This window comes from Passer domesticus, chromosome 19 (assembly GCF_036417665.1).
Source record: "Passer domesticus isolate bPasDom1 chromosome 19, bPasDom1.hap1, whole genome shotgun sequence".
NCBI lineage: Eukaryota > Metazoa > Chordata > Aves > Passeriformes > Passeridae > Passer > Passer domesticus.
Genome location: NC_087492.1, coordinates 8,095,147 through 8,119,579, shown reverse-complemented (window position 1 = coordinate 8,119,579; position 24,433 = coordinate 8,095,147). Strand labels below are relative to the sequence as shown.

The 24,433-nt window shown below is 47.4% G+C and overlaps 2 protein-coding genes across 7 annotated transcripts in view; both read right to left on the bottom strand.

Moving 5' to 3' along the window:
* Positions 1-368: 368 nt before the first annotated feature.
* LOC135283894 (E3 ubiquitin-protein ligase RBBP6-like) lies at positions 369-6,616 on the bottom strand. Of its 4 annotated transcripts, XM_064395039.1 has the most exons (8): positions 4,592-6,616; positions 4,275-4,344; positions 3,232-3,270; positions 2,732-2,768; positions 2,567-2,611; positions 1,519-1,607; positions 1,216-1,386; positions 369-684 (listed from the first exon to the last, which is right to left on the bottom strand). In XM_064395039.1, the coding sequence occupies exons 1-8, from the start codon at positions 5,025-5,027 to the stop codon at positions 603-605; spliced, it is 969 nt and encodes a 322-aa protein (XP_064251109.1). In that variant the 5' UTR covers positions 5,028-6,616; the 3' UTR covers positions 369-602. The 4 variants fall into 4 exon arrangements, with proteins under 4 accessions (XP_064251109.1, XP_064251112.1, XP_064251110.1 ...); XM_064395042.1 differs by lacking the exon at positions 1,216-1,386; XM_064395040.1 differs by lacking the exon at positions 2,567-2,611.
* Positions 6,617-6,763: 147 nt separating this feature from the next.
* The window catches only part of CLIP2 (CAP-Gly domain containing linker protein 2), an 80,241-nt gene continuing 62,571 nt past the window's right edge, over positions 6,764-24,433 (bottom strand). For all 3 annotated transcript variants that reach the window (XM_064395036.1, XM_064395038.1, XM_064395037.1), the window contains 8 exons: positions 22,845-23,789; positions 20,364-20,421; positions 18,951-19,034; positions 18,411-18,567; positions 16,850-17,009; positions 14,651-14,836; positions 11,230-11,292; positions 6,764-10,743 (listed from right to left, as the gene is read on the bottom strand). In XM_064395036.1, coding sequence (XP_064251106.1) covers positions 10,732-10,743; positions 11,230-11,292; positions 14,651-14,836; positions 16,850-17,009; positions 18,411-18,567; positions 18,951-19,034; positions 20,364-20,421; positions 22,845-23,789 — 1,665 coding nt within the window. In that variant the 3' untranslated portion in view covers positions 6,764-10,731. The remainder of the gene's footprint in view (positions 10,744-11,229; positions 11,293-14,650; positions 14,837-16,849; positions 17,010-18,410; positions 18,568-18,950; positions 19,035-20,363; positions 20,422-22,844; positions 23,790-24,433) is intronic.

Genomic DNA, 24,433 nt, shown 5'->3' with positions numbered 1-24,433 from the left:
AAATCGGCTTTCAAGCATTGGGAAACCTGACAACATGGAAAGGGAATATATTTCCTGCACCCTGACCTTGTCAGCCACCTTCTGCTGTTTCTTTGTCCGACATGTGAACATGGGAGACACCAGCAAATCCTCTCTGGCACATCTTCTTAGCTTTAAGGTCTCTAATCACTATTGCCTTCGTTTGTTTTTTTCAACTTTCAAGATTTTTTCTTGTCCCTAATTTCTTGAGCTGTTTATTGCATACAGTATGAGAAAGAAAACCAGCATCAAAGGCACTGTCTGCAGTAGTGACCAATGAAGTTAATTTCCAGGGACATGATAAGGCTTGTAATAAGCAGCACATCTAGGGAAAAGTAGAGCAAAGTAAGTTCCTTTCAGTGCTGTGTTGTTTATTGCTCAAATATGTCTTGTAAGAGACATAGGAAGATGAAATAAGAGCAGTGAAGAACAACAAGAACAAGAAGTGAACAATGAATCATGAACATGAAATAAGAACAATGAATAAAAAACAATGAAATAGGAATAGGAAGATAGAAGAAGAAAGAAGAACCAATAATTTAGAACATTAATACAGAACATAAATTAAGAGTGAAGAACATGAATTAAACTGGCTTGTCTGCCTTCTTCACTTTTTTCTTTGGAGGCTTCATTCCAGCTGGAGACCTTGGCTGTGGATGTTGTTTTCTGTATTGGTGAAAGAAGGACATAAAGAAATTAATTCAAACAGTTCCTCTCCCGACTTTTTTTCCTCCAAAATTTGGTTGGTGTGTTTTCTTTCCTCTCCATCTGCTCATGTGACAGCACCTCTCAGCTGCTGCCGTAGCACTGCTGCCCATGGAGGAACTTGGTGCCGTGGAAAAGTTCCTGCTGCCAGGGCTGAAGAGCTGCTACTGTGAGAGTGCAAAAGCATCCAGGAGGGTCCATCTCTCTCCAGTCTCCTGTGCCCAATGAACTTCCAGAGCTATGGATGGATTTTGGACCCTCCGCATTGCTGCCTCAGCACAATGGATTTTTTCTGTTCTTGTCCTGCAGTTGTTATTTCCTTGCTTACAGAATCTGGGATTTTTGGGTGACCTCTGGGATGGATCAGCTACAGTGGCAACACTTCCTGCCCTGAAGGACAGGTTGTGGCCAGTGTGGTGGCTTTGCCACTCAGACATTTCCCCATGGCTTCTCTCGGTCACTTTTGGTCAGTGCAATTAAATCCATACTTACAAATTAATAATTGGGATGGCATATTTCCCACTGGGAGTAAGCATTGCTCCCTTTGTGTTGGGGTCCTTCACCTCCACCATAAAACTCATGGGAATTCCTGAGCTCCTTTTAAGCCTGGGAACGGGGCTGGTAGATGATGATGGACCAGGACCCAAGGGTGGCTTCAGGTCACTGCAAGTTTTTGGGGGTAAAAAAAGAGGAAGGTAGGAATGTGTGTCCCTTGTCAGAACAGATCCCTTGTCAGAGATAAACGCGATTCTTCCATGTTCTTCCAAGAGCAGATTTGACCTTACCAACACTTACTTGAGGGGCTCATAGTAACAGCAGGACTGGATCATCATGGCTTTGATCTTGTCCTCCTCTGCAGCGTTGGCCTCAGCCAGATTTGGGGTCTGTGTGACAGGGGAGGGTTGGACATACACATGAAGAGCATCTTTGAGCCTCCACAGCCAAAGACAACCTCCATGCAGCCCAGGAGAGATCAACCTCTAAGGTTTTGCTTTCACAGATACTCCTTCACAAAAGCAACCAATTCAGAGATGTAATAAATGAGTGTTTCATTGACACAGTGTTTTTCTGTGCAGGAACAGTATCCAGATCCACCTCTCTGGAATCAGTCCCATCAGCATTTACAGAGAATTTTACAGACACTTCCCCAATGTGTTTGAACCCAAATGGTTTACAAAACACCATCAAACCCCACCAAAACATGTCTAGGAATAGACCCAGATTCAAATATGGCACTTTTTACAAAGTAATAATGATACCAAAATAATTTACACTGTCTGCAACCAAACAAAGGAGACTGTGTCCCCAGACCCCAATTTGTGAACAAGTGCAGCAACCAAAGAATAGATCGATAGCTGTCATGGCCAGAAATTCAAAATTCAAGCCTCACAAATGTTCTTGTTCCAGAAACCTTTGTTTTGGCTGCTGAAAACCTCCCTGAAGTGTCCATAACTTACAGCCAGTTCAGTTCTTCTGTACACATCTGTACAACACAAACTGTTAGTTTCCAATGCAAAACTGATGATACAAAATGGGAAACAGGTGCTGAAGTGCTGCTGCTTTGGGTCTTGAAAAGGACTAATGCTGCCACATTATGTTGGGGCCGATAAGGTGCTCCCTTTTCCTCTTCCCAACCTGGGAACTTCTCTTTCTGGGATAGCATCACAACATACATGCATTTTAAACTTGCAATAAACACCTTAAGTTATTAAAAAATACAGTTTTGATCACATTACCACAATTATCCAGCTGTAGATCACAGTATAAGATTTAAAAATACTAAGCAAAGGATTTTTTTTCAAGTATTTGACAGAGAATATATATACCTTATATATACCTATACCTTAATGAGCTGGGCCAGAGAAAGAGGGGCAGAAGAGTCAGAAATCTGTTCACAAAAGAATTAAACCATATTCAAGTTTGATGTCCAGAAAATGAATACAAGGTTGCACTGTTTAGAATGAAGTGCAGTGTGTAGGAAGAAGTGTGAGGATGGGGTTTTACGTACTGCCTTGGATGTTCCCCTCACTGGCTCATTGTGGTTCCTGGCAGAAGAAACAGAGGTGATCAGAACTTAAAATTAAGCACTTGGACCCAGCATCAAGCAGTGAAAACCAACAAGAACACCTGAACCTCAAACCATTATGTTCTGATAGTTGAATGAATGTGGGAATTTATTTGTCTTCATAAACTCTTCTCTCTTGGTACTTCCAGTGCAACTGAAGGCCCCAAAATCTCATATCTATTGTCACCAGTTGCACAGGAGTGAAGTTTCTTAGCCACAACAGTGACACTGTCAATGCTCAGGAGTGCAGGTTTCTTTCAGTGAAAAATGATCCCTCCTCTGCCAAAGCAATACCAGAACTGCCAGCAGCTCCATCTCCAGGATGATGTTTCTCTGTGGAAGCCCTGTGTTCAGATCTCTGCCATCCTTACACCACAGCAGGGCCAAAGTGCCCAGTGTGTTACAGATGCTACAGTGACTACAAATAGTGGGAGAAAAGTCACCTGTAAGCCTTTCCTAGGGGTTGGTGCAATTTAGGAGCTCTGTGGGGGGAAAAAAAAAAAGAGTCTTAATTGGCAGAATTTCCTTTCAGGTGATCTTGAATTTGCAACAATATTTTGGGAGCCATTTATTACATTTGCAAACTTGCTGAGATTCCCCACACACAGTGATCTGTGTCTGATTCAGGTGCTCAGGAATCAGACACACAACCCCTGTGACAGCAGATCCTCATCCCTCCCGCACATCAGCCAGATTTTCTGCCGTGTTTCCAGCTGGAGGGACAGAAAGCTCCTGTGCCTGGGTGACTGCAGCTCACAGCCGTTGTCTCGTGGCTGTCACACACAGGAGCTGATGGGATCTGAGCACTGCCAGCATCCATCCTCTCACTGCAGGGGAGGGCCATCCAGCCCCAAAGGGAGGATGCTGGGACAGGCCAGCACGGAGCATCCGTATTTGCATTAACCCCAAACCAAAGCCATGTTTAGAAGCAAAACACTGAGGCGTCCAGAATTCTTGGTCTCTATTCTACAGACAGGGTGTAAAAGCCCCAATTGTGGGTGCAAGATACTTGCCAGATACCCCACAGTCCCCAAACCCACCTTCCCCAGTGCAAGAAATAGTCAAATACTGACAACCAGACTCTTCTCAGATGGAAACACATTAAAAGTTTATTTCTAATAAGTAATTATTACAGAGTGTACCTGTCATTACTATAAAGCCACTAAAAGCAAACACATACAATCTGTAAACTCCTCGTGGAGGAAACAGGATCTGCAATTTGGCTCTCAACCCAATCATCCCAAGAACAAAACCAAGAGAATTACCTTAGGATTTACCAGTGTTGCAGTTTGAACCCCACATCCCCACAAACCTAACAGTGGGAGTCTGCTTTGAAGCAGATACATTAAAATCTACCCCATGAAAAAGGAAATTAACAGCAGCTTTGACCAGATGCAGTCCAAGTGCCTCTGCAAACCCATATCCAGAAGAGAAGTTCACACCCTGACATCCCTCACAGGGAATCCAGAGCTTCATGGATACTCACGGAGCTCGAGCTGGGACCCTCTTCACGATCACGGAGACGTTCTTTGGGATCTGTGCATCATCAGAGTATTCTGGGAACAGCACAAATGCAGGACAAGTATGAGTCAGTTGGGAAGAATGGATATGGACACGGAATTAGATGGTACATCACATAATCCCTTTAGAGCTGCAAAAGCCAGTTTTGTATGCACCACTGTGCTTTCCCGCCCTGGCTTTTGTCCCCAGGGCAGAGCAGGGCTCCCACAGCCTGTGGCACTGCCTGGCTGATCTGTGCCACTGCCCCTGGGTGCCCCGGGGCCCGGGCCCAGCCCCACTCACCTTCGCTGGTCTCAGCTTTGAGGATCTGCAGGTCACAGTTGGCCACCTTCAGCCTCTCGCGGGCCATGATCTGCCGCTTGAGGTCACCCAGGGAGATGCTGTGCCCGTGGAACGTGACCACGTCGTAGCCCAGCTTGGAGGAGAACTTGTAGTGGACACCCGACATGGCCCCGCAGTGCCAGCCCGGCCTCGGCTCCCTCGGCACTCGCTGGCTCCCAGCCCTGGCCTGGCTGGGGTGGCTCGGGCACCTCTGCCTCGGGTGCTGCCCAGGGCAGCAGGACAAACCCGCAGCTCTGGCAGAGCACCGAGCGCTGGGCACCCCCAGAGCTTTGTGACCTCGTGGCGTGGAGCCATGGAACCCCCGAGCTCTGCTCAGCAGGACCATCATCATCTTCAGCACACATGGAGGGCAGCCACGGAGCACCAGGGTGGTCATGCTGAGGAAGGCTCCACGTCTTCCTCTGTCAGCCTGTTCTTCTAAGCCTTTTGATGTTTACATTTTTGTAATGGAGTGTCTCACACGCTTTTCATGTAAATAATGATTGTTTTACATTCCTTTCTGAAGGAGAGGATTGATAGACTGTTAGTTTAACCAGTGTGGTTGGAGAGGTGGCAATTTCATCCTCCAATCCATGGTCACTTTTAGAATTCTGTAAATACTGAAGTCCAGAAATAAACATACCTTTTTCGTGTGAATATCGTTCATTTCGTGTCATATTGTGCCATTCCTCAATGGTCCTCTCTGATGAAGGCTGGCTGTCTTCATCGCTGTCCCCTTTCCCCCTCTCTCCTCTAGGCACTGCAGTCTCTTGTTGGCTGTTTCAGTGATTTTCTCACTGGTTTCAGCAAGCTCTACCCTTCATTTTTGCAAGTTCTGTTCCCTATTTCTTGCCAAGTTTCATCCTGGGTCTCTAGCCTGTGACTAAAATTTGGTTGCAGGGTATCTTGTGCTTTCCCAAGTGTGCCTAGGCACAGTGCTTTTAACCCTTTCAGTCCTGAGACCCTGCACTGCACAGGGTCAGGGAGCTGCTGGAGACACAAGAGCGCCTTCCCCACCTTGAAAAAATAAAATCAGGGGGTATCAAGGATATATGCACAGACTCTGTTACAGCTCTGGGATAAGGCTGCATGGACAGTTTCCATGGTGCTGTCATCAGGCACCTGTAATTTTCTTGGGGCTTTGCTCTGGAATAAAACCAGCACCTGCAAACCTCAGCTGCTGTTGAGAAGAATTTAAAGAATTTAAAACTTTCAGGTAATCTTGGTAGAGGAGAATTTTTAATCCAGGAAAAGCAAGAGGAAAATCATTCCAGTTTTTCCCTATATCTTAAGCAGTTGGCAATACTTTTCTATAAAGGAACTACAGCCCCTGGATGCAGGAAAACATGGCAGGAGGAGATGGATGTTCTCTTGCTATATAGGCAGTGCTGAGCCAGGGCACAGGCAGTCCAGGAAATTCCCAACTGAGAGGTTGTACCATGAAGAAACCACCAAGCCCTGGCAAAAATCCTCCCAGTCCTGCCTGATGGGTGACAGGGTAACTCCGTGATGCTCAGAGCATCCGCATGGACATGGTGGGAACAAGGGACAAGAGAGGCAGGGGCTGGCAGCTCCTCCTGGACTGATTCACTGCCATCCCCAGTTCCTTGTGCTCAGGAGGGCTGTGGTGGGTGACCTGGAAGGAATGAGGATGACCCAGGCACAGTCTGTGCACAATGAAGGTGGCGCTGCCCAAACATGCATGGATCAGTGCTGAGGTGCAGGGAGGTGGGTCTGGCACAGCAGCCTGCAACGCTCCTCACCTCAGGCCATGGTGGATATGTCAGTGAGGGACTGGGGAGACAATCAGATGGAAAATAATCATGGATTAATAAATAGCACAACCACTCTGAGGCTTGGGACGTACTCAACAGCAGGAGCTGCCCAGCCAGGAGATGGTGCTGGGCTTGGCTGTCCCCACCTCTGGCACGGGGTGCACAAGAGCAAATGCCACTGTGTCCAGCTCAGCTCCTCCCCAGGACAGCTCTGCAGCCTCCCAGGCACTTGCAGAGCCCAAACACAGACAGCTCAAGGTCACAGCTGGGGCCCAGGGGCACAGCCCCTTCCAGCTCACAACACTTTGTGCACTGCAGAACAGCCTGAACACGCCCCAGCAGCCCCAGGATGCCCAACTTCAGCCACAGAGTTTATTGTTTAGTAGGAGCTCACCACACCAGCAAGCCAGGACAAGGGGAATGGTACATGAATACAGATGTGGAGAAGTTACACAGACAGATTTGTACAGCTTTTGTACAGAGGAAGAAAATGAATCAAATAACAAAATAGACATTAGCAGTCAAACATTTTTTTTGTCTTTTTTTTTTTGTATCATACTAACAAAATCTGATAGCCAAAAAATGACTAAGCTACAAAATTGTAATACATACTGGATGGGTAAAAGGTTATCATCCATTTATACATCTAGTATCATCTTTTTTCTGGTAACTTACAGGAGGCCTATAGGATCTTAGTGTATTAATAACTCCCTACAGATAGTGCTGAGCTGCTAAAGCTGCTGAATAACGGAGTATTGGAATTTTCATTAAGACTTTTACAGTGCCATTTGCATAATTTTGTTTAATGAAACCCTTATGCATCTCTACTGCGAGTCAGAGGAGCTGCTGGTGGCTGGGGGGAGGCAGGAGCTGTAAGGCCTTGGCTGGCAGCTTGGCACCTGTCATTGCAGAGCTGTAACACCCAGGCAGGCTGGTGCCATCATTCCACAGGGCACCAGCATGGTGCTGCCCTTGCTCCAGCTCTCTGGATGCTGCAGGAGGGATATAGCTGACATTCCCAAGCAAGACTCATTCTTTTCCCCTTTGGTCTTGAGAAATAGAGAAGAAATCAGTCCATACTAAGTAGTCTCCATGCCAAAGGCTGTTTTTTCAGTGGATAAGGGCTCAGCTCTCAGCAGAAAAGCATCACTACCTGTCAGGGCAATGCCACTGGCTGTGGGGGCTGCTCCTTCCCTGGAGCCCAGCTGTGTGCCACCTCCTGCTCCCCACCCTGCTCCATCTGCAGATGGAAAACCAGCATGGCATCCTCAGGCTGGGAGAAAGGCTGGGGAAAGCACAGCCCTCCCTCAGCAGCTCTTGGGGATCGAGGTAAGAGCAAGGCTGAAGCCAAAGGGGGAGTGAAGGCACAAACAGGAACCAGCCCGGATAAACCACAGGACAAGGGGGCATCACCACTCCAGGGCCCCAGAGCTCTCCCAAAGAACCAAGCCAGAGGGACCAAGCATTGAGAAGTACTTTATACACCACCACATAGGTAAAAATAGCACTTAAACTTACAAATAAATAGAGGGGATGGGGAATCTCCCCCTTGCCCTTTCCAAGTTTGTCCCTAGTGTGGTCTCTGACCACCTCAGGAGGGCAGCCAGAGGCTGGTGCCCTGGGGAAGCCTGTGCTAATTTTGGAGAGGGAGGAAGTGAGTGAGTGCAACCCCTCCTGGCCCCTTACACAGGGCTGAGCTGAAGCCACATGAGCACACAAATATCCTGGTGGCATTGTGGATGGTCCAATTTGGGAGCAGCTCCCATGGACCTGCACCCCAGTGGGTGGGGGCTTCAACCCTCAGCCCTGCAACACAGTGACCACAGAGCCTGCACAGAGAGCCAAGCAGTGCCAAGAGCTCCTGGCTGATCCTCAGGGACCAGCACAGTCATTTACAGCCAGAGAAGACCATCAGCACTAACTGTGAGCCTGGTCTGAACCCCTCTGTTCCTGTGCTGCATTGTCTCCTGAGCTGAGCAGGAAAAGCCCCAGGTCTGAGCTGCTCTCAGGGATGGTCCCTGGGAAGAGGCAGGAGCCAGAGACTCTTCCAGCCTGGCAACTTTGGATCTGTTCAACAGAACCAAACACATGGTCCCCCATGGGCACTCCCAGGGGATCCCACTCTGTACAGAGCCAAAGGGAGGTGGAAAACAGACATATCTCTGCTGCAGGTGAAGGCAGTGGCCACAAGTCACTAGAAGACCCATACAGGAAAATAAGTTACAAACCAGAATGGGGCCTCCCCCTTGCATGTGCCCAGGGAAGCCCACAGGGTCTGCAGACACGACTTCAGAGACCATCCAGCCAACAGGAGCATTTTGGGAAACATCAGCCCTAAATTCCTAAAACCAGCAGTGAGGTATTCACTACTGAGGGCGGTAACAAACAAAAACTCCCTCTGGGACTTTCCAAAATCACTTAGAAGATGAATACTCAACCAGGAGGGTTTTGGAGGCCACTCCTACAATTCCTTGTGAAACTTCCAGAGCTAGGCAGAGATATGGCAATCTTCCTGGTGACTTGTAAGAGCTGAAGAAACACTTGTACAAGGCAGGATGGAATCCTACATTAATTATTTCCAGCCAGTTCAATCCCATGCTCTGCCTCCTGCTACCACAAGCAGATTTCTGCTGGGATTTCTGACCTGCTTTACTTGCCCTTCCTCGCCCATCCTCCTCTGAAGGACAGGAGATCACCAATCTTGCATCAGGTGAGAAGGGTCAAGTGTTCAATGTCATCCTCCTGATGGCAAAATCACAGTCCTGAAGCTCAAGTCTTTCCCAGGCTGCTTCTGGCTGTTCATCCTTCAAAGAAGCAGGAGTCTGGCAACCCACTAAGAAAAAGTGACAAAACTTTGTGGGAAATCAGGGCAAAAAGTAACAGAGCTGATGTGCCATCGTGTTCACCTGCTGGGGGTCTGGCTCAGGTCTCCTCTCCCATCTTGTCCTTTCACAGATGTCCCATCATAGCAGAAGGAGGAGGAGGTGGCACTAACTGGGAGAAGCCTGGAAAAATATTGCTGTGACTGTTCCCTGTGCTACTGAAGGGTGAACCTGAGCTGGGCTCCTTCACACCTTTAAGAGCATGTTGTCACCTTTCTCTGCCCTATTATCACTTGGCAGCTGTGGTGCAAAGGTAGAGTGAAGCCTTGGGAAGAAGGAACAAGATCCTCTGCTGGTGCAGACACAAGAGCTGCCTGGGCTCTGGTCTTGGATTGCTTCTGCTCCAAATACTCACAGCCAGGCCATGCACAGAGGATTGCTGAAGCCATCAAAGTCAGGCCCACAGCAGCACCTTCACCTCAGCCATCTCAATAGCAGGGGATGGGCATCACACTGAAGAGCTCTGGAGAGCACCAGGCAATCACAGTGAGCTCTTAAATTGAACAGGCAAGGAGGGAACCTTTTGTTCAATGCATCTGTCCCACACTGACTGCCCCCAGCATGGAGCTCCAAGGCCAGCAATGCTGAGATCCAGCACCTGTGGAGTCCTGAGCTCAAAACAGAGCCCATGAGCCCCCCAGGAGAGAGGGGCACTGAGCTGGACAGCTCAGGCACAGGACTCCAGCAGGCCTGCTCACAGATCCCACTGCAGGAAGAAGGGCCAGCTACACCCAGGCAAGGTGTGCCTGACCCCAGACTCAGAGCCACCACAGCTTCTTCCCCAAATTGCAGGGGAGAAGAAACAAAATAAATATCCCTCTGAAACTGGATTATTTCCCACAACATACTATAATACAAAAACTAAGTGCAGCCTCTGCTCTAAAACAATGATGTCTTCCAAAAGGGAGGAGGGAAACACATCCCCAAAGCTCACATCATCAGCCCAGCAGGTTTCACTCACTTGTGCAGGTTCTCAGGACACCAGGGTGTGTGGGAGGGAAGGGACAGACCCCGTGGGAAGGGTGCAGCCTACGGGCACATGCTTTGAACACCACAGGCAAATCCCTTGGCAGCTCCTGTGGGGTTGCTGGGACCCACTGACACTTCAGCCACAGGTCAGGGCAGCTGTCATCCAAACCACGTCAGCTGGTGGGACAAGGGCAGCTCAAACAATACAAATTCCACAGTCAAAACCAATACAAGTAAGAAACCAAACCCAGAGAGGTCTTTCTGCTCCCTCCTGGAACAATGGCTGTCTTGGAAAACTAGGCTCTGGGATTGTCCTGATTACATCAGTTAGTACATTATAAACATTGTCCTGCTTTAAAGTGAAAATACTGTGTGTGGTCTTTTGGAGGTGCTAAAGCCAGATGTGGTGTTGTTTTTCCTGACTGTGCAGAGGAGCTGATACTGGCGTGAAATGGTCCTTTCCATCTCTTCTCTATCAGAGCTTCTCCTAGAAAAAAACAAACAGATCTTGTTAGGCAAAAGCACTGAGGCTTGTTTTGGAAGAGGCATGGAGTAGAATGCCCACTGCTCTGCCTAGTATGGGTGGATGAAGTCTGCTGTGGGAGGCCAGGACAGCACATCCCACAAATGCCACCCATGCAGAGGGGACAGCAGAGAGCTGAGGCTGGGCAGGGTCTAGCAGGGGCTGCCAGAGAAGTGTGACACAGCACTGACCCAGGAGACTGTGGGGAAGCTCCCTTTGCACTGTGTTCCCCTCACCACCACCTTGCCCATGGCTTCAGGGGGTTTCTAGTGAGGTTCCACCACACCTGGGAGCTGGAGCTGTGCACAGCCTCTTGCTTTTGCTGTGGCAATGACACAGTCAGGCTGTGCTGGCAGAACTACCCCCAGCCAAGGGCTGTCCCCACCATAGCAGGCAAGAAATCACACAAAGCAGATACTTGTATTAAGTAACATACTGCTCAAAACTCACCTCTTGCTTGTGGGATTTATCCTGCTGGTGAATCCCATTAGCAGACCCAGAATTTCCAACAGTCTGCAATGGAAAACAGACAACACTTACTGAAGAGGGACACAGATGCTGGTGGTTTTGCTTACAAGCACTGAAATCTGGCAAGACTGCCCTGTGTTCCTTAGCTGCCCACTGCACACAAGGAAAGGAGGGTGCAAAACCCCCACCCCACTTCTGGCAAGAATCTTCCTGCCCTCTGCACCTGGCTCAATCCCCATGTGCCAGGCTGCATCCCTCCCAGCTACCAAACATCCCCCAGGCTCCTCAGGGACACAGAGCCACTATTTACCCCAGCTCCTAAATACCAAAAACCAAATCCAGCCAAGGGCAGTTACTGCAAAGCACAGCATGCTGAACATGCAGCACTGAAAAGGACATTTGCCATTCCCTATTTCCCATCTCCAGGGGCAAGTCTGGCAACCAGGACAGGCTGTTCTATCTTTAAAAAGCACAAGAACTTTTAAACATTTATAATGTTTCTCTAACAGAGTAGTATGGAGCCCTTCAGCTTCCCAATGACAGTACAGTCAGCACAAGCAAGAGAAGAAAGTTGCAGCCTGAAGCCAGCATTCCCAATAAAATGGGAATGGAATTCCCAATGGAATGGGTCTTGGCAATCAGAGTCACATTTGCTGGTGAACTGCTGATGGCATTATGGGGAGACAAGACTGCAGGGTCTGAGAACTCCAGTTTCCATCCTCACTGGACCACGAAGGTGCAGAATCAACCCTACAGGACAGAGGTTTAACTTGATCACAAAAACCAGGCAGAAATTCAAACTAAGCTCTGATAAGAGACTGAACTGTTTGCCAGGCAGTGAAGCCTACCTGGATGGCAAGAAGAGTGCTGCTGCCAGGGCTCAGCACCTCCCACCACAGGCAATTCCCTGCCTGCAGCTCACCCCATCTGGGCACTGACCAGACAGCTGATATCAAAAACCAGGCTTGAAGTTTGGTCTCAGAACATGGTCACAGTAATGAAAAAAGTGGTGCAATTTGCTTGAAAATAAATAAAAAGGTTCCCAGAGGAATCACTAAAACCCTTCAAGAAAACATCTGAGTGCCAAATCCTTGTTATTTCCTGCAAAGCTGTGGCTCAGGCATCTCCCAACACATGATGAAGGCAAAAATTTTCTTTCTGCCAAGGCAGGTATCTGGGCAACAGCTGCTTCCATCAGAGAGGAGACAGCAGGTTGGAAGGTGGTGCAGAGTGAGTTACAGTGGGCATGTGGCTTCTGGAGAAGAACCATCAATTCCCAAACTACTTCAGCAGGATTTGTTTGGACCAGCAATGTCCTCAGCCTGAAAGCCCCTGGTTAACAGTTCTCCTTCACAAGGGGAAGGGTGAACAGACTTCAAACTGAAACTAGGAAGCTTTGATCCAGACCTCCCTGTAAATAGCACTTTAAACACCTGACATCAACAGAAATTTGAAGCCAGCCTTCCTGCAGTAATCCTCTGCTTATTGCACCTTGGATTGTAGTTGAAGACATAATGCTATTCTGTCATGTCTCTACATTTTCTTAAGCATGAATATATCAAACTAATAGAGGGCTATCTTAGCTGACCTCATGAGGTGTGTTCCAACTGACTTCAGGTAAGATTAGTCATTTTCTAGAACTGGGGAAGAAATAATTACCACCTGCACAACTTCTGTAGATGGGAATGCAAAAGGGAAGCTTTGCCTTTCTCTGTGAATTAAAGCAAACAGAGTAACCTTCCCCTCCTGTAGCTGCCAGGAGATGAGGCTGTCACGATGCATTTGCATTTGACACACAGCAGTCACAGCAGAAGTCACTCTGGAGCTCCTGACAGGATTATGACACATCCTGGACTGCCCCAAACATGTCATCACGACTCCATCAGTGCTGCCTGCTGCTGGCAGATGCTGCACTGAGGATAGAGAGACTTGTGTGCAACACAGATCTCCAGTGAGCCAGCAGATCTTTAGGGTTGCAGTTTTTACCTTGCACCCTCCTGGCCACCTCCCTGCCCACAGCACTGCAATGCAAACAGTGTTTGGTGTATCCAAAAGAGACTGTTGTGGGAGGAGAAGGCTTGAAGCCCCCCAGATTACCTAACACAGCACATCTGCACCTGCATCAGTGGAAAAAAGCTCTCTGCCCATTCTGTGTCTAGTGGCCTTTCTCTACTACCCTAAGGTGTCTGCTTGAACACCAGTTGTAACTCATTGTTGCAAGAGAAAGACATTTTTCAGCTGAGAGTTTAAATGAGCAAGTACAAGAGAAATAACAGTGCTTGTGAGCTCCAAAAGTCACTGCCTAATTGCAGACCCAAGAGAAAATACAGCTACAAGAACATTCAAGGGCATGAAGCACAAAGCTTGGCACATGGGCCAGGTCACTTTGCAGGAGGAATCAGTCAGGGCTGAGACTCCACAGGTATGAGATGGAAAAGCCAAATGTAGAGAGTCAAGCTATTTCAGTCAGACAGGCAACAGAAGCAGCTTTTCTTTAGTCAGAAGAAACAAAGGGAGATCTGAGGAAGTTGTGGAGAGAAGACAGAAACTGGAGTGGGAAGATTCACAGTCCATCAGCGAACACATCTGACACCAAGGTGGTAAGAGAAATGGAAAGCATTTTCCCACAGTCACCTGCAACATTTCTGCTTAGGGACACACACGTAAACCTCTCAAAGAAGAGGGATGCCAGAAAAACCTCACCCCTGAGTCATGAACACCTGCAGCCAGACAATACTGTACACATAAAGAACAGTTACAGGGCAGCTCCCCAAAACCCATGTTTAGCAACCATTCTCTGGAGCACAGAGGGATCTGTGATGACCAGCTAGTATGGATTTTATACCATTAGGCTACAGCTGGCAGAACAAGGCCTTGTCAGGGGGACCCAGCTGACGGTGTCAGCCCTGAGCACAGGGCATGGTCCTGGGGATCAATGAGTATTGTAAATTCACAGCGAGCCCCGTGGCAGGGAAGAATGATGCATCTGACTCCATATTCTCAGAAGGCTAATTTATTCATTTATTATACTATATTATATTAAAGAATACTATACTATACTAAAGAATACAGAAAGGATACTTACACAATGCTAAAGAGATAATAATGAAAACTGGTGACTCTCTCCAGAGTCCCGACACAGCTTTGCCCTGATTGGCAAATGAGTCAAAACAACTCACAGCAGAACCCAATGAAACAATCACCTGTGGGTAAACAATCTCCCACCACATTCCACATGAGCACAACACAGGAGAAGCAAACAATATAAGAATTGTTTTCCTTTTCTCTGAGGCCTCTTGCTGCCTTTCAGGTTCCCAGGAGGAAAACCCTGGGAGAAGGAATTTTTCAGAGCATGTGAATGCCACAGATGAGGGCCAAGCAGCCCTGTTTGCTGATGCTGTACCTGTGTTTTCTCAGAGGAGAGCCTCATGGCTTCCATGAGCTTCTCCATCTGGTGCCCGTGCTCCAGCGCGTTGCGCAGCACGTCCTCGGTGCTGACGAGCCGGTGCTGCAGCCGGATCACCTCTGACTCCGAGGAGGGGTCGATCAGCGAGTACCGCCGCTGCTCCGGCGCCGCCTTCTCCCTGTCCTAAAGCACAAAGGGAAAAGGGGAGATGTTACAGCAAAACCAGGTATCACCAGCCAGGGGCTGTGTACAAGTAACAAACGGGATGGGACTGCTGGGGAACCCATCTCGAGCTGTTTTATTTTCCAGCATCAGCCTCATTCCATGGTTATGACAATGGGAAGGTGCCAGCAGCTCACTTCCCCAGCAGCAGACCAAGAACTGCATGTGACAACTCACTTTAAAAGTTTTTTGACCAATCACACAAAGCAAAAGCATATTGACAGTAGTTCTATCCAATCACTATAAGCACACGTACCTTTGGTTAAACCATTGCTTGCTTATTTGGAATACAATACCTGTAATACAATACCTGTAAGCCTTAAAACACAATCCACAGAGCTCCATTTTTAAGCTTAGAACCTCCTAAAATCTTGCTAGATAGACTTTTCTGCAGCTTAGGGAGTTATTCTAGACAATCATTAATAAACAGATCATTGTTCTATTTGTCCTTACTTTTCTACTTCTCACATAATTTTTCTGCTGACAAATCTTATGGCTACTGCTTATCTCCAATCACTCCAAGTTCTGCTGTCTCTGAGGCCTGCCTTTTACAGCTTTCCAAAACCCTCTGATTTTAAGGATTCCCACACCGAGAGCTGCAGAAAGTCAAGGCAGAAATCCACATAATGCCTAGAACCATGCTGCAATTTCAACAGCAGATGGGGGCAGAGCACAGCTCGATATCAAGTGACGAGGAGCAGCTCCAGTTTGCTCCCAGCAGTTCACATCCATTATTCACATCTCAGCCACTGGAGGACAGTGAAGTACATGGGAATTTGAGGACACTGCTTATTCTTGGATCAGAGAATCTGTAAAACACGTGGGGTAGCTGAACGACCTTCAGTTTCTCTCACAAACTGTAGCCCTATTCAGCCATGGATCTAAACCTGAGTGAACAGAAAAACACTGGAGGACACAGCAGGCTACAGCTTCCTCACGAGGGGAAGCAGAGAGGCACACGCTGACCTCTGCTCTCTGTGGCCAGGGACAGCACCCAGGGCATGGCTGGAGCTGTGTCAGGGAGGTCCAGGTTGGATATCAGGAAAAGGTTCTTCCCCCAGAGGGTGCTGGCACTGCCCAGGCTCCCCAGGGAATGGGAACGGCCCCGAGGCTGCCAGAGCTCCAGGAGCCTTGGACAGTGCTGCCAGGCAGATGTGATTGTTGGGGTGTCCTGAGCAGGGCCAGGAGCTGGACCTGATGATCCCTGTGGCCTTTCCAGCTCAGGATATGCTGTGATATATGCCATGGGGATATCTTTGCTGCATAATGAGGAACTGCTAAGCCAGGCCACAGCTCAGTCACTGCCAAGAGAAGTCCCATCAGATGCTCAGCAGCACAAAAGAGAACACAAAGACCTGGAGCAAGAGTGAAGGGCTCAGACCCCTCACCCCGCCCAGCAGTACAGAGCCCTCCAGCCCCTAGGCTGTGCCCAGGATTGTAGGAAATAAATTTATAAAAAGCTTTTAAAGGTTAATAGAAGGTTATATAAGGTTACACAGAAAGTATATAAGGTTATCTTATATACTTCACTATACACAACAAATAAAACCATCAAAAAGTTTTTTTCTATCCAAGAGAGAGGGGGAAATGTAGGAAATAAATACTACAAATAAAACTAATAAAACAAAATAAAAAACTAATAAAACAAACAACATATAAAACTAAACACTGTAGAAAAATGAAACTATAAAACATACGTTGTAGTGGGACCCACGAAAGATAGTTTTAAATAATTAACTTTAAGACATCTACAGCATGATGTAACAAAAAACTAATAAACAAAGAAACACAGTGTATTGTAATTAAAAAATAGTTAACTTCTAATTGTAATAACATAAACTATAATATCTATATTATCTCACCCGTTTCACGAAACTAAAAAAACAAAACTCTTTAAAAACACCTCTCAGTTACACCACCTCTGGCTCAGGAAAAGGGTACCATCCAACAGAGGATGGGTTTTAGTGCCCTCACCAGCACGACCAGCTTCTCTCGAAGGCCCTTGATGTCATCCTTGAGCTTCTGCTCCTTCAGGCGCCACTCGGCCTTGTGCACCTCGCGGCTGAGGTCGCGCTCGGGCCCCGGCGAGTGCCGGTTCGCCTCCAGCAGCAGCGCCCGCAGCTCGTTCAGGCTCCTGCGGGGACAAACGCCGCCCACTTGGGTTAGAATGCTGACAGCTTAACGTAATAAAATGGCTGTAACAATCGTAATAGTAATTGGGGCAGTAAGGATTTGGACAATCAGAGTTAGGGCATTAAAAGCAAAGAATTATGGAATTTCAGATGCTTTCCTCTTGAAATCCTCACTAACAAAGGATTAACTCAAAAGCAACAGCCTGTTGCATATTCATATGTCTCATACATGATTCAAAAATTATTTTCAAACAAAGGGTGTTTTCTGGTTACTGTCAACATCCTCCCCTTCATCTTGTAAACTGTGGTCAGACTCCATGGAGTCTGCAAGGAGACCAGTTCCTCACCACAAGGAGGCAATAATTCTTCTCTCTGGGATTTTAGTGTCTTGTTGTTGTTATCTCTGTGTGAAGAATTTCTTGATTATCTCATCCCTTTCTTGAGCTAGTTAAGAAGTATCTTGCATAGCATAGTTTCTATTTTAACATTATATTATAACCTAAAACTCTATTTAACACACTACTTAAGAGAATTAATACAGCATAACTTTCTAACATAACACATATAATATTCATTTTAATATTTGCAAAAAGCCAATCACATAATATGCATTTTTCACATGCAAGCAGCAGCAGGAAGAGATGAAGACATTCCCAGAGCCCACACACCACTGGAGCCCTGCTGTGCTCCCTCCCACCTTTGCTACAGATCCAAACAAAGGCCAGTGAGCAAATCTGACCCAGCTCCCACCACTCTTTTCTTGCCCCACTTTGCCAGCTCTGAGACTGGGACCTGCACAGGCACTGCCGGCTTGGCTGGCCTGTAGGTGACTTCATTCAGCATCTCCTCTGAGCTGCCTTGCAGCTCCTGGCAAGCAGTGAAAGGGCAGTGCCTTTTGAGAATTCAATCTCTAATTCCAACCAAATTCACACATCAGCATCTCTGAAGAACGGGAAAGCTTTGGGCTGGATTGCAACAGTGCAACCCTGCATTTCCTCTGGTGGTCATTACAGTGCCTGAAGGAACATGAATATCCACAGAGCCCCTCTGTCTGCAGCTCAGGAACATGAATATACACAGAGCCCCTCTGTCTTCAGCTCAGGAACATGAATATCCACAGAGCCCCTCTGTCTGCAGCTCAGGAACATGAATATCCCCAGAGCCCCTCTGTCTGCAGCTCAGGAACATGAACATCCACAGAGCCCCTCTGTCTGCAGCTCAGGAACATGAACATCCACAGAGCCCCTCTGTCTGCAGCTCAGGAACATGAATATCCACAGAGCCCCTCTGTCTGCAGCTCAGGAACATGAACATCCACAGACCCCCTCTGTCTCCTGCTCAGGAACATGAACATCCACAGAGCCCCTCTGCTGCAGCTCTGTCCTCCAGACCTGCACACCCACCTTTCCTTCTTGAGCAGCTCCTGGCTGATCAGGACCAGCTGCCCTGAGGCATCATGTGTTTTCCTGGTCAAGGCTTCCAGTTCTCCTTCCAACCTCTTCTTTTCTTTGAGCACTGAATCAGCCTTCTTTTCTGCTGTTTTGCATTTGTTTTCCAAAGCTATGACAAGCAGACAATTCAGAGGAAGAAATGTCACTTAGTCCTTTGCTTATATCCTTACTTTTTGCCTTTTCTCAATTCCTACTCCTTAAAGCACAGACCTCATTAGCTCTTGACTGGCTGTAGTTAAGTGGAGATCTTGGAAACAACACACCCAGCTTGACTGACTTTTGTTCATTAGCTTTACTCATTAACAAGCCCAAGCCCTCCCTCACAGGACACTAATATCTGCTGCAGTTTGTCTTCAATTCCTGAATTAACTTCTACCAGCAGCATCATGTTTTACATCAGCCTATTTCAGCTCTGGGCTCTTGTTCAACCCCAGGCTGTAGGACAAGAAGGGAAACATTTCATTCCCACCAACACTGGATTAGGGAACTTACCACTTACTTGGGCCCTTAGAGTTTCAGTCTGGGTCACTAGGGATGACACCTCTTTGTCTCTTTTACTCAGCTTGTCCTGGAGGTCTGTGGGGGAGTGAAAAGACAAGGATGAGAGGGTTGGAAAATGCTTTGTGCAAACTGGGAAGGTGTCAGGTGCACAGCATGGGCCAGGGTGCAGTGGGCACCATGGTGGGACACTGCTGGTGGCACAGAGACACTGCAGTGTCTAACATAACACACACCCCTGGAGCTGGGATCACTCTGGGAAGTTGTACCAGACAGGGTTAGGAAAGCAACCTCAAAGGATGAGGGGGAAAAGGCAGTAAAACATGAATTAAAAAAACCCAAAATGAACTTTCAGCACATTTCTTTGTGCCACCTCCTACAGTGAAGGCAGAGATTGTTTCAAAGACATGTTTGCTGGAACTGATGCATTTCCATGCTCAGAACTGTGGATCTGAAAAATCTGATGCTTTTTGGCTCAAGTCTGACCTGGTTGTTTTCAGAACATCTTTCTGGGGTTTATTCAGTGTGGAAACAACGCACACATGGTCTGAGTGGCTGCTGGATCTAGTTAAGGCACTAGGCAGGAATTACCTGTCAATCAGCAAACAATTTGGTGCAGAAACAGAAGAGTTTGGAAAGGAACTTAAAGATCATCTTGTTCCACACCCCTGCTTTGTCCAGGGACACCTTCCACTATCCCAGACTGCTTCCAGCCCTGTCCAACCTGGCCTTGGGCACTGCCAGGGATGGGGTATGACCTGAATGTGTTCTACAGAATCCCTTATCTGCAAAGACAGACAAGCCTTGTGGGCAATGCCTGCCTTGAACCGAGGGCAACGGAAATAGGACAAAATATCTCTGAATCCAGCTCTGCTATTGCTCAGACTCAATGCTGCAGCTCACCCTCTGTGAGGGGGCTGAGTGCAGTTCAGGTTGAAATACACTTTACACAAGTTTCCTTAGAGTGTAAGTCTTACATTTTGTTAAAAGGATGGATTTGATTTATAGTAAGCTTAATAAAAAGTAACTATCATTATTTGAAGCCAGTCACATTAGTATCTACCATTATCACTCCTCTCCTGTGAGCAAATAACATTTAATGTCTGAATTTTACCTGCTGTAAAAATCAGTGATGGGATGGAAATGCTCCTATTTCCCCAGATTTGCCTCCAGCCTGCACCATCTGCATGGAGAGGATCTAACACAGGTAAAAACATCCATCCCTGCATATGCTCAGCTTGATTAGAAGGAAAAAACAAATCCAGACAACAAAAGCCATTGGGCAAATTTTGACAGATGAAATGTCTTCCTAAACCCCTGCCATGCAGCCATCCCTCAAGAGCAGGAAGTCAGAGGAAGAGAAAGTGTACAAGTCACTAGAATTGGGTAAAAATAATAGTTTCATACCTTCCATAGTCTGCTTCATATTTATCTTTTCTTCTGAAATATCATTAGTCTCAATCATCTGGAATAAATGTAAAATGTGAGATATAAACTAACCCTTTACCCAAAGATAGGCAAAAGTTAACAAGCACAAAGCCCCATCCAAAGCAGAAGGTATCCCATGTCAATCCTTCCCAAGAGGGAAATAAAGGCTTTTTTGAGGAGCCACTTGTCCAGCTGGGTACTGCTGAGGCTGACCAGAGTGCCCACACACAACCCAGAGGTGAGGACACCAGCAGGATTCACCAGGAGGGAACAGAACCCCCCAGGTTCTGGGTCAGCCCTGCACACTCCGAGGGGTGGAGGAGCTGCTGCCCCTCAGACCAGGCACCTCTGGGCAATCCCAGCAATCACCCAGCTGCAGATGCTCTCCAGCATGCAGCTTGACACCCACCAGTCAACAAGCTCCTCAGCTTCTGTAGAGCCTAGCTGTGCCCAAAGTTATAAAAACATTGATAAAATAGTAATTTATTACACAACTAATGCATTCATAAAAATAATAACAAGCAAATGCCATGCCCATACAGGGGATTCTGCATTTTCCCCACCCTCTTTTCTATATTGCAATGAAAATCCAGAGCCTACAGAGCTTCCAATGCCAAGTTTTCTGTGGCAGAGGCCGCACCTGAGCCCTTCACACCCCTTTCCACCCAGCAGCCGTTGTTGGCACTGCAGCACATGCCCAGACCCAGCAGCTGCTGTGACCGCCCCAGTGAAGAGCCCCAAGATCAGTTCTCTGAACTCTGGGCTGTGGGACAAGTCAGACAGAAGCAGGAGAACTCCCAGAGAAGAAATGTGCTTCCTGTTGTACTTTTGGTATGGAAAAAAAATATTTAACTACTGCTGGGAAGCAGTTGTGGCTCTCCCTTGAGGGTCTAGGAAAGACTGTCACGAGATACCGTTGCTTGTTTAAAATAACTTGGGCAGTGATTACTCCACTTACTTTAAATTAACTAAGAAAATTTTAACTAGAACTTGCCCCATGATACTCAAAGGCTTTCACCCATGCATTTCTTCCCATATTCTCCTGATTTTAACTGATACATAGTTGAAATAATTACTTCAAGACTTCCCTGGTTGTAATCCAGCATCAATATCCCCCCGAGCCCTCCCATTTATCTAAAGGGCTCTGGGACAAGCCTCCAGCTTCTTCTTTTCCATTCATTCCTGATTGAATATTGGCTATAATGTGTTACATGTTGTAATAACAACCCCTTTTTCCCAGAGTCCTGGCTGTACTTATTGTTCCCAACTGTCCTGACTAGACGGAACATCCTGGAGCAACCTTCAAACACTGTTCATGCCGGAGATTCCTCCTTGGCGTTTGCCTCTATTATCCTATTTCCAAGGTGTGGAGTTCTGACTTAGACAATGTGGAATTCGTGGCCTTGACTTTGCTCCCTGGAGGTGCAACTGCTTTCAGTGGGGCTGCTCATGTTGGGAAATTAAATTCATTGAATTCATGTCATTGGCATCTCTGTCTGGAACAGAAACTACATCACCAGTGAAATTTCAACACAGTATTCTTTAAAATGTGCACATTTTACAGCTTATTTTCATTTTCTGCATCCCCACAGGATGTAAACTGGGTTATTTCTCATGCAAAATCCAAACACAGATAGGGGCCCAGCCCCCCATGAGTAGCAATCTCCCTGCTCACTACAGTGCAGAACCAGCCACGATTCCTTGTGCCACATACAATGGCAGGATGAGGCATCCTGTGGCAAAGACTCAAACTAAAACCAAAAAACAAAAGATGAATTAGACACAAAGGCCACAGTAAATTAACCCCTTCATATTACTGCTCTTATTTCAGCCCTCCCTGGTCTCATATTCAATCAGGCATTTTACTTCCCCAGCCTGGTGCCATTCTGACCCTTGCTGGCAGCTTTCCCCCTACAACCCTCAACACCAGCATTTCCCTGTCTCCCAGATGTGCTGTGGAGCCCCTGCCCTGCTGCTGACACAGCCCCACCCCATCCCACAGTGCAGCCATTCACTGCACCTCTCCTGCTCCAGGTGCTGAGCAAGGTTGACTCTTTTTCCACCCTGTGCTCCTAGCACCCCCAAAGAGGCTTGCACTGTAACACCCCAAGGCTGCTGCAGCTCCTTGGAGAAGCACATTCCAGGAATGATGGTTTTCCAGCTCAGAACACTACTGGCTCAGCACGAGAGCTGACAAACCAGGACAGCCCTAGTCTGCTGCCACAGCAGCCTCCAGACCCAGGTGTGGCCCACTTGCTCCTAATTGCCTAATTGCTCCTTTTTTCTAATTGTCTAATTGGCTTTCTAGACACCTTCAGTCTGGAGATGCAGTGCAGAAAGAACACTGTTAGTGGAAGAAAAAAACATCCAGATACTTGAAGCCTCAGAAAACTGCACAGGGCAGTGGCTGAGGAGTTACCAACAGTGATAATAAACAGCAAAATGACCCCAAAGTCATACATTTGCATGCTGAGAAGGATGCAGGGCCTCCATGGACTGCAGCTTGTTCTCTAAGACAAGCACTTTTTCCTGCAATCTTTGGATTTCCTGTTTGCTGTGGGCTTCTGTTTTCTGTAATGTTTCATAGTCCAACATCTTCTTTTCAGCCAAAGATATCTGCTCTTTCAAGAAAGCTATTGCTTGTGTCTGGTCTGTGTATTCACCATGAAGTTTCTCCAGTTCATGCACCCTCAGCTCAGCATCTCGACACTTGTCCTTCACATCCTGGAGCTCGAGAAGGTGCTGACTGCTTTTGCTTTCCAGTTGGATTTTCCAGTTGCTGTTGCTTTTTTCCACTTCATCCAAAGCCTCTTGCAGCTTCAGCTTGAGGCTCTCTTTCTCCTTTATATGGACAGCTGTCTCAATGTCATGCTTTGCTTTCAGGTTCTCCAGCTCAAGCTGGTGCTCCAGCTTTATACTCTCCACCACTGCCTTCAGCTCCACAATCTCCTTGTGCTGGCTGTCAGGGCCTGAGTTGAGCGTGGCTTTCAGGTCCTCCAGAGACTTCTGGTGGTCAGAAGCTAACGTGTCCAACTTGGACTTCCAGTTGTCCATGAGCCCCATGTTCTCGTTAGTGGCTTGCTGAACTTTATGCTTTAGGTCAACAATCTCCTGCGAGTACTTCTCATTGACAGACTTCAGCTTCTCCATCTCCTGCTGGTACTTCTTTAGCGTCTTCTCATACTTCTCCTTCAGCTGGCTGCTCTCCTTCTGGTGCTCCTTGTTGACAGACAGCAGCTGGTCGCGCAGCCGGAGAGCCTCGGAGTGCAGGCCCAGGCTGTGCTCGGGGCTCTCTGCCTGCTGGGAGCTCTGCAGGCACTGCCGGAGCTCGTCCACCTCGCTGCGCCTCAGGCTCAGCTCCTCCTCCAGCTGCAGGATCCTGGACTGCTCTGCCACCGTGGTCAGCTGCAACACGACACAACACAAGGTCAGTGCACCCCTCATCGCCACGTCTTCCCCTTAGCAAGCGTTCTCCAGTGGAAATTAACCCAAAGCACACCAGTCAAAGGTCAAATGGAGAGGTAAAGAACACCTGGTACCCTCCAACCTGAGCACAGTTTTGCACCAGGGTAACCAGCACAGACAGCTCACAGTTATGTCTGTGCCAATTGCAATTTATTTTTCCTAATACAAACCTCTTGGTTTCCACAGAAAAACACCTTGGAAATAACCCTTGAAATTCACTAGGTAGCAACAGTGGTTTATGAAAAATAATGTCCTGGAAGGGCATTATGTTTCCAGACCAGGCATCTTGCCAGATGATGCATAGAGGAGATGTGACTGCACATGCAGGAATTTCACAAGCATCAAACCCAGCATTAAGCATATCATGTTTCCTTTATTGCTCAGCAATCCTCAGCCTGCAGACCTCTCTTTTGTAATGGAATTTGTTTACCCTGGTGTAAAAAGGAAAAGGGATTTTTACGTATGAGTACTTGTTAGAGTTTATTAGAAAAGTCAAAATAACAAAGGAGGCTAGAGGATGCAAGACAATAAATCTGGCCATGGCACACATTGAGCTTAAGGGCTATGGATCCATGTTTTGCCAT

What these genes read in the sequence shown, in the direction of transcription:
- LOC135283894 (XM_064395039.1), bottom strand. Translation starts at nt 5,027, where the DNA reads ATGACCACCCTGGTGCTCCGTGGCTGCCCTCCATGTGTGCTGAAGATG. An exon ending in CCCCTAGGAAAGGCTTACAG is followed by an intron (nt 2,769 to 3,231) that starts GTGACTTTTCTC and finishes TTCTTCTGCCAG; the next exon opens with GAACCACAATGAGCCAGTGA. An exon ending in TGTTACTATGAGCCCCTCAA is followed by an intron (nt 1,387 to 1,518) that starts GTAAGTGTTGGT and finishes AAAAACTTGCAG; the next exon opens with TGACCTGAAGCCACCCTTGG.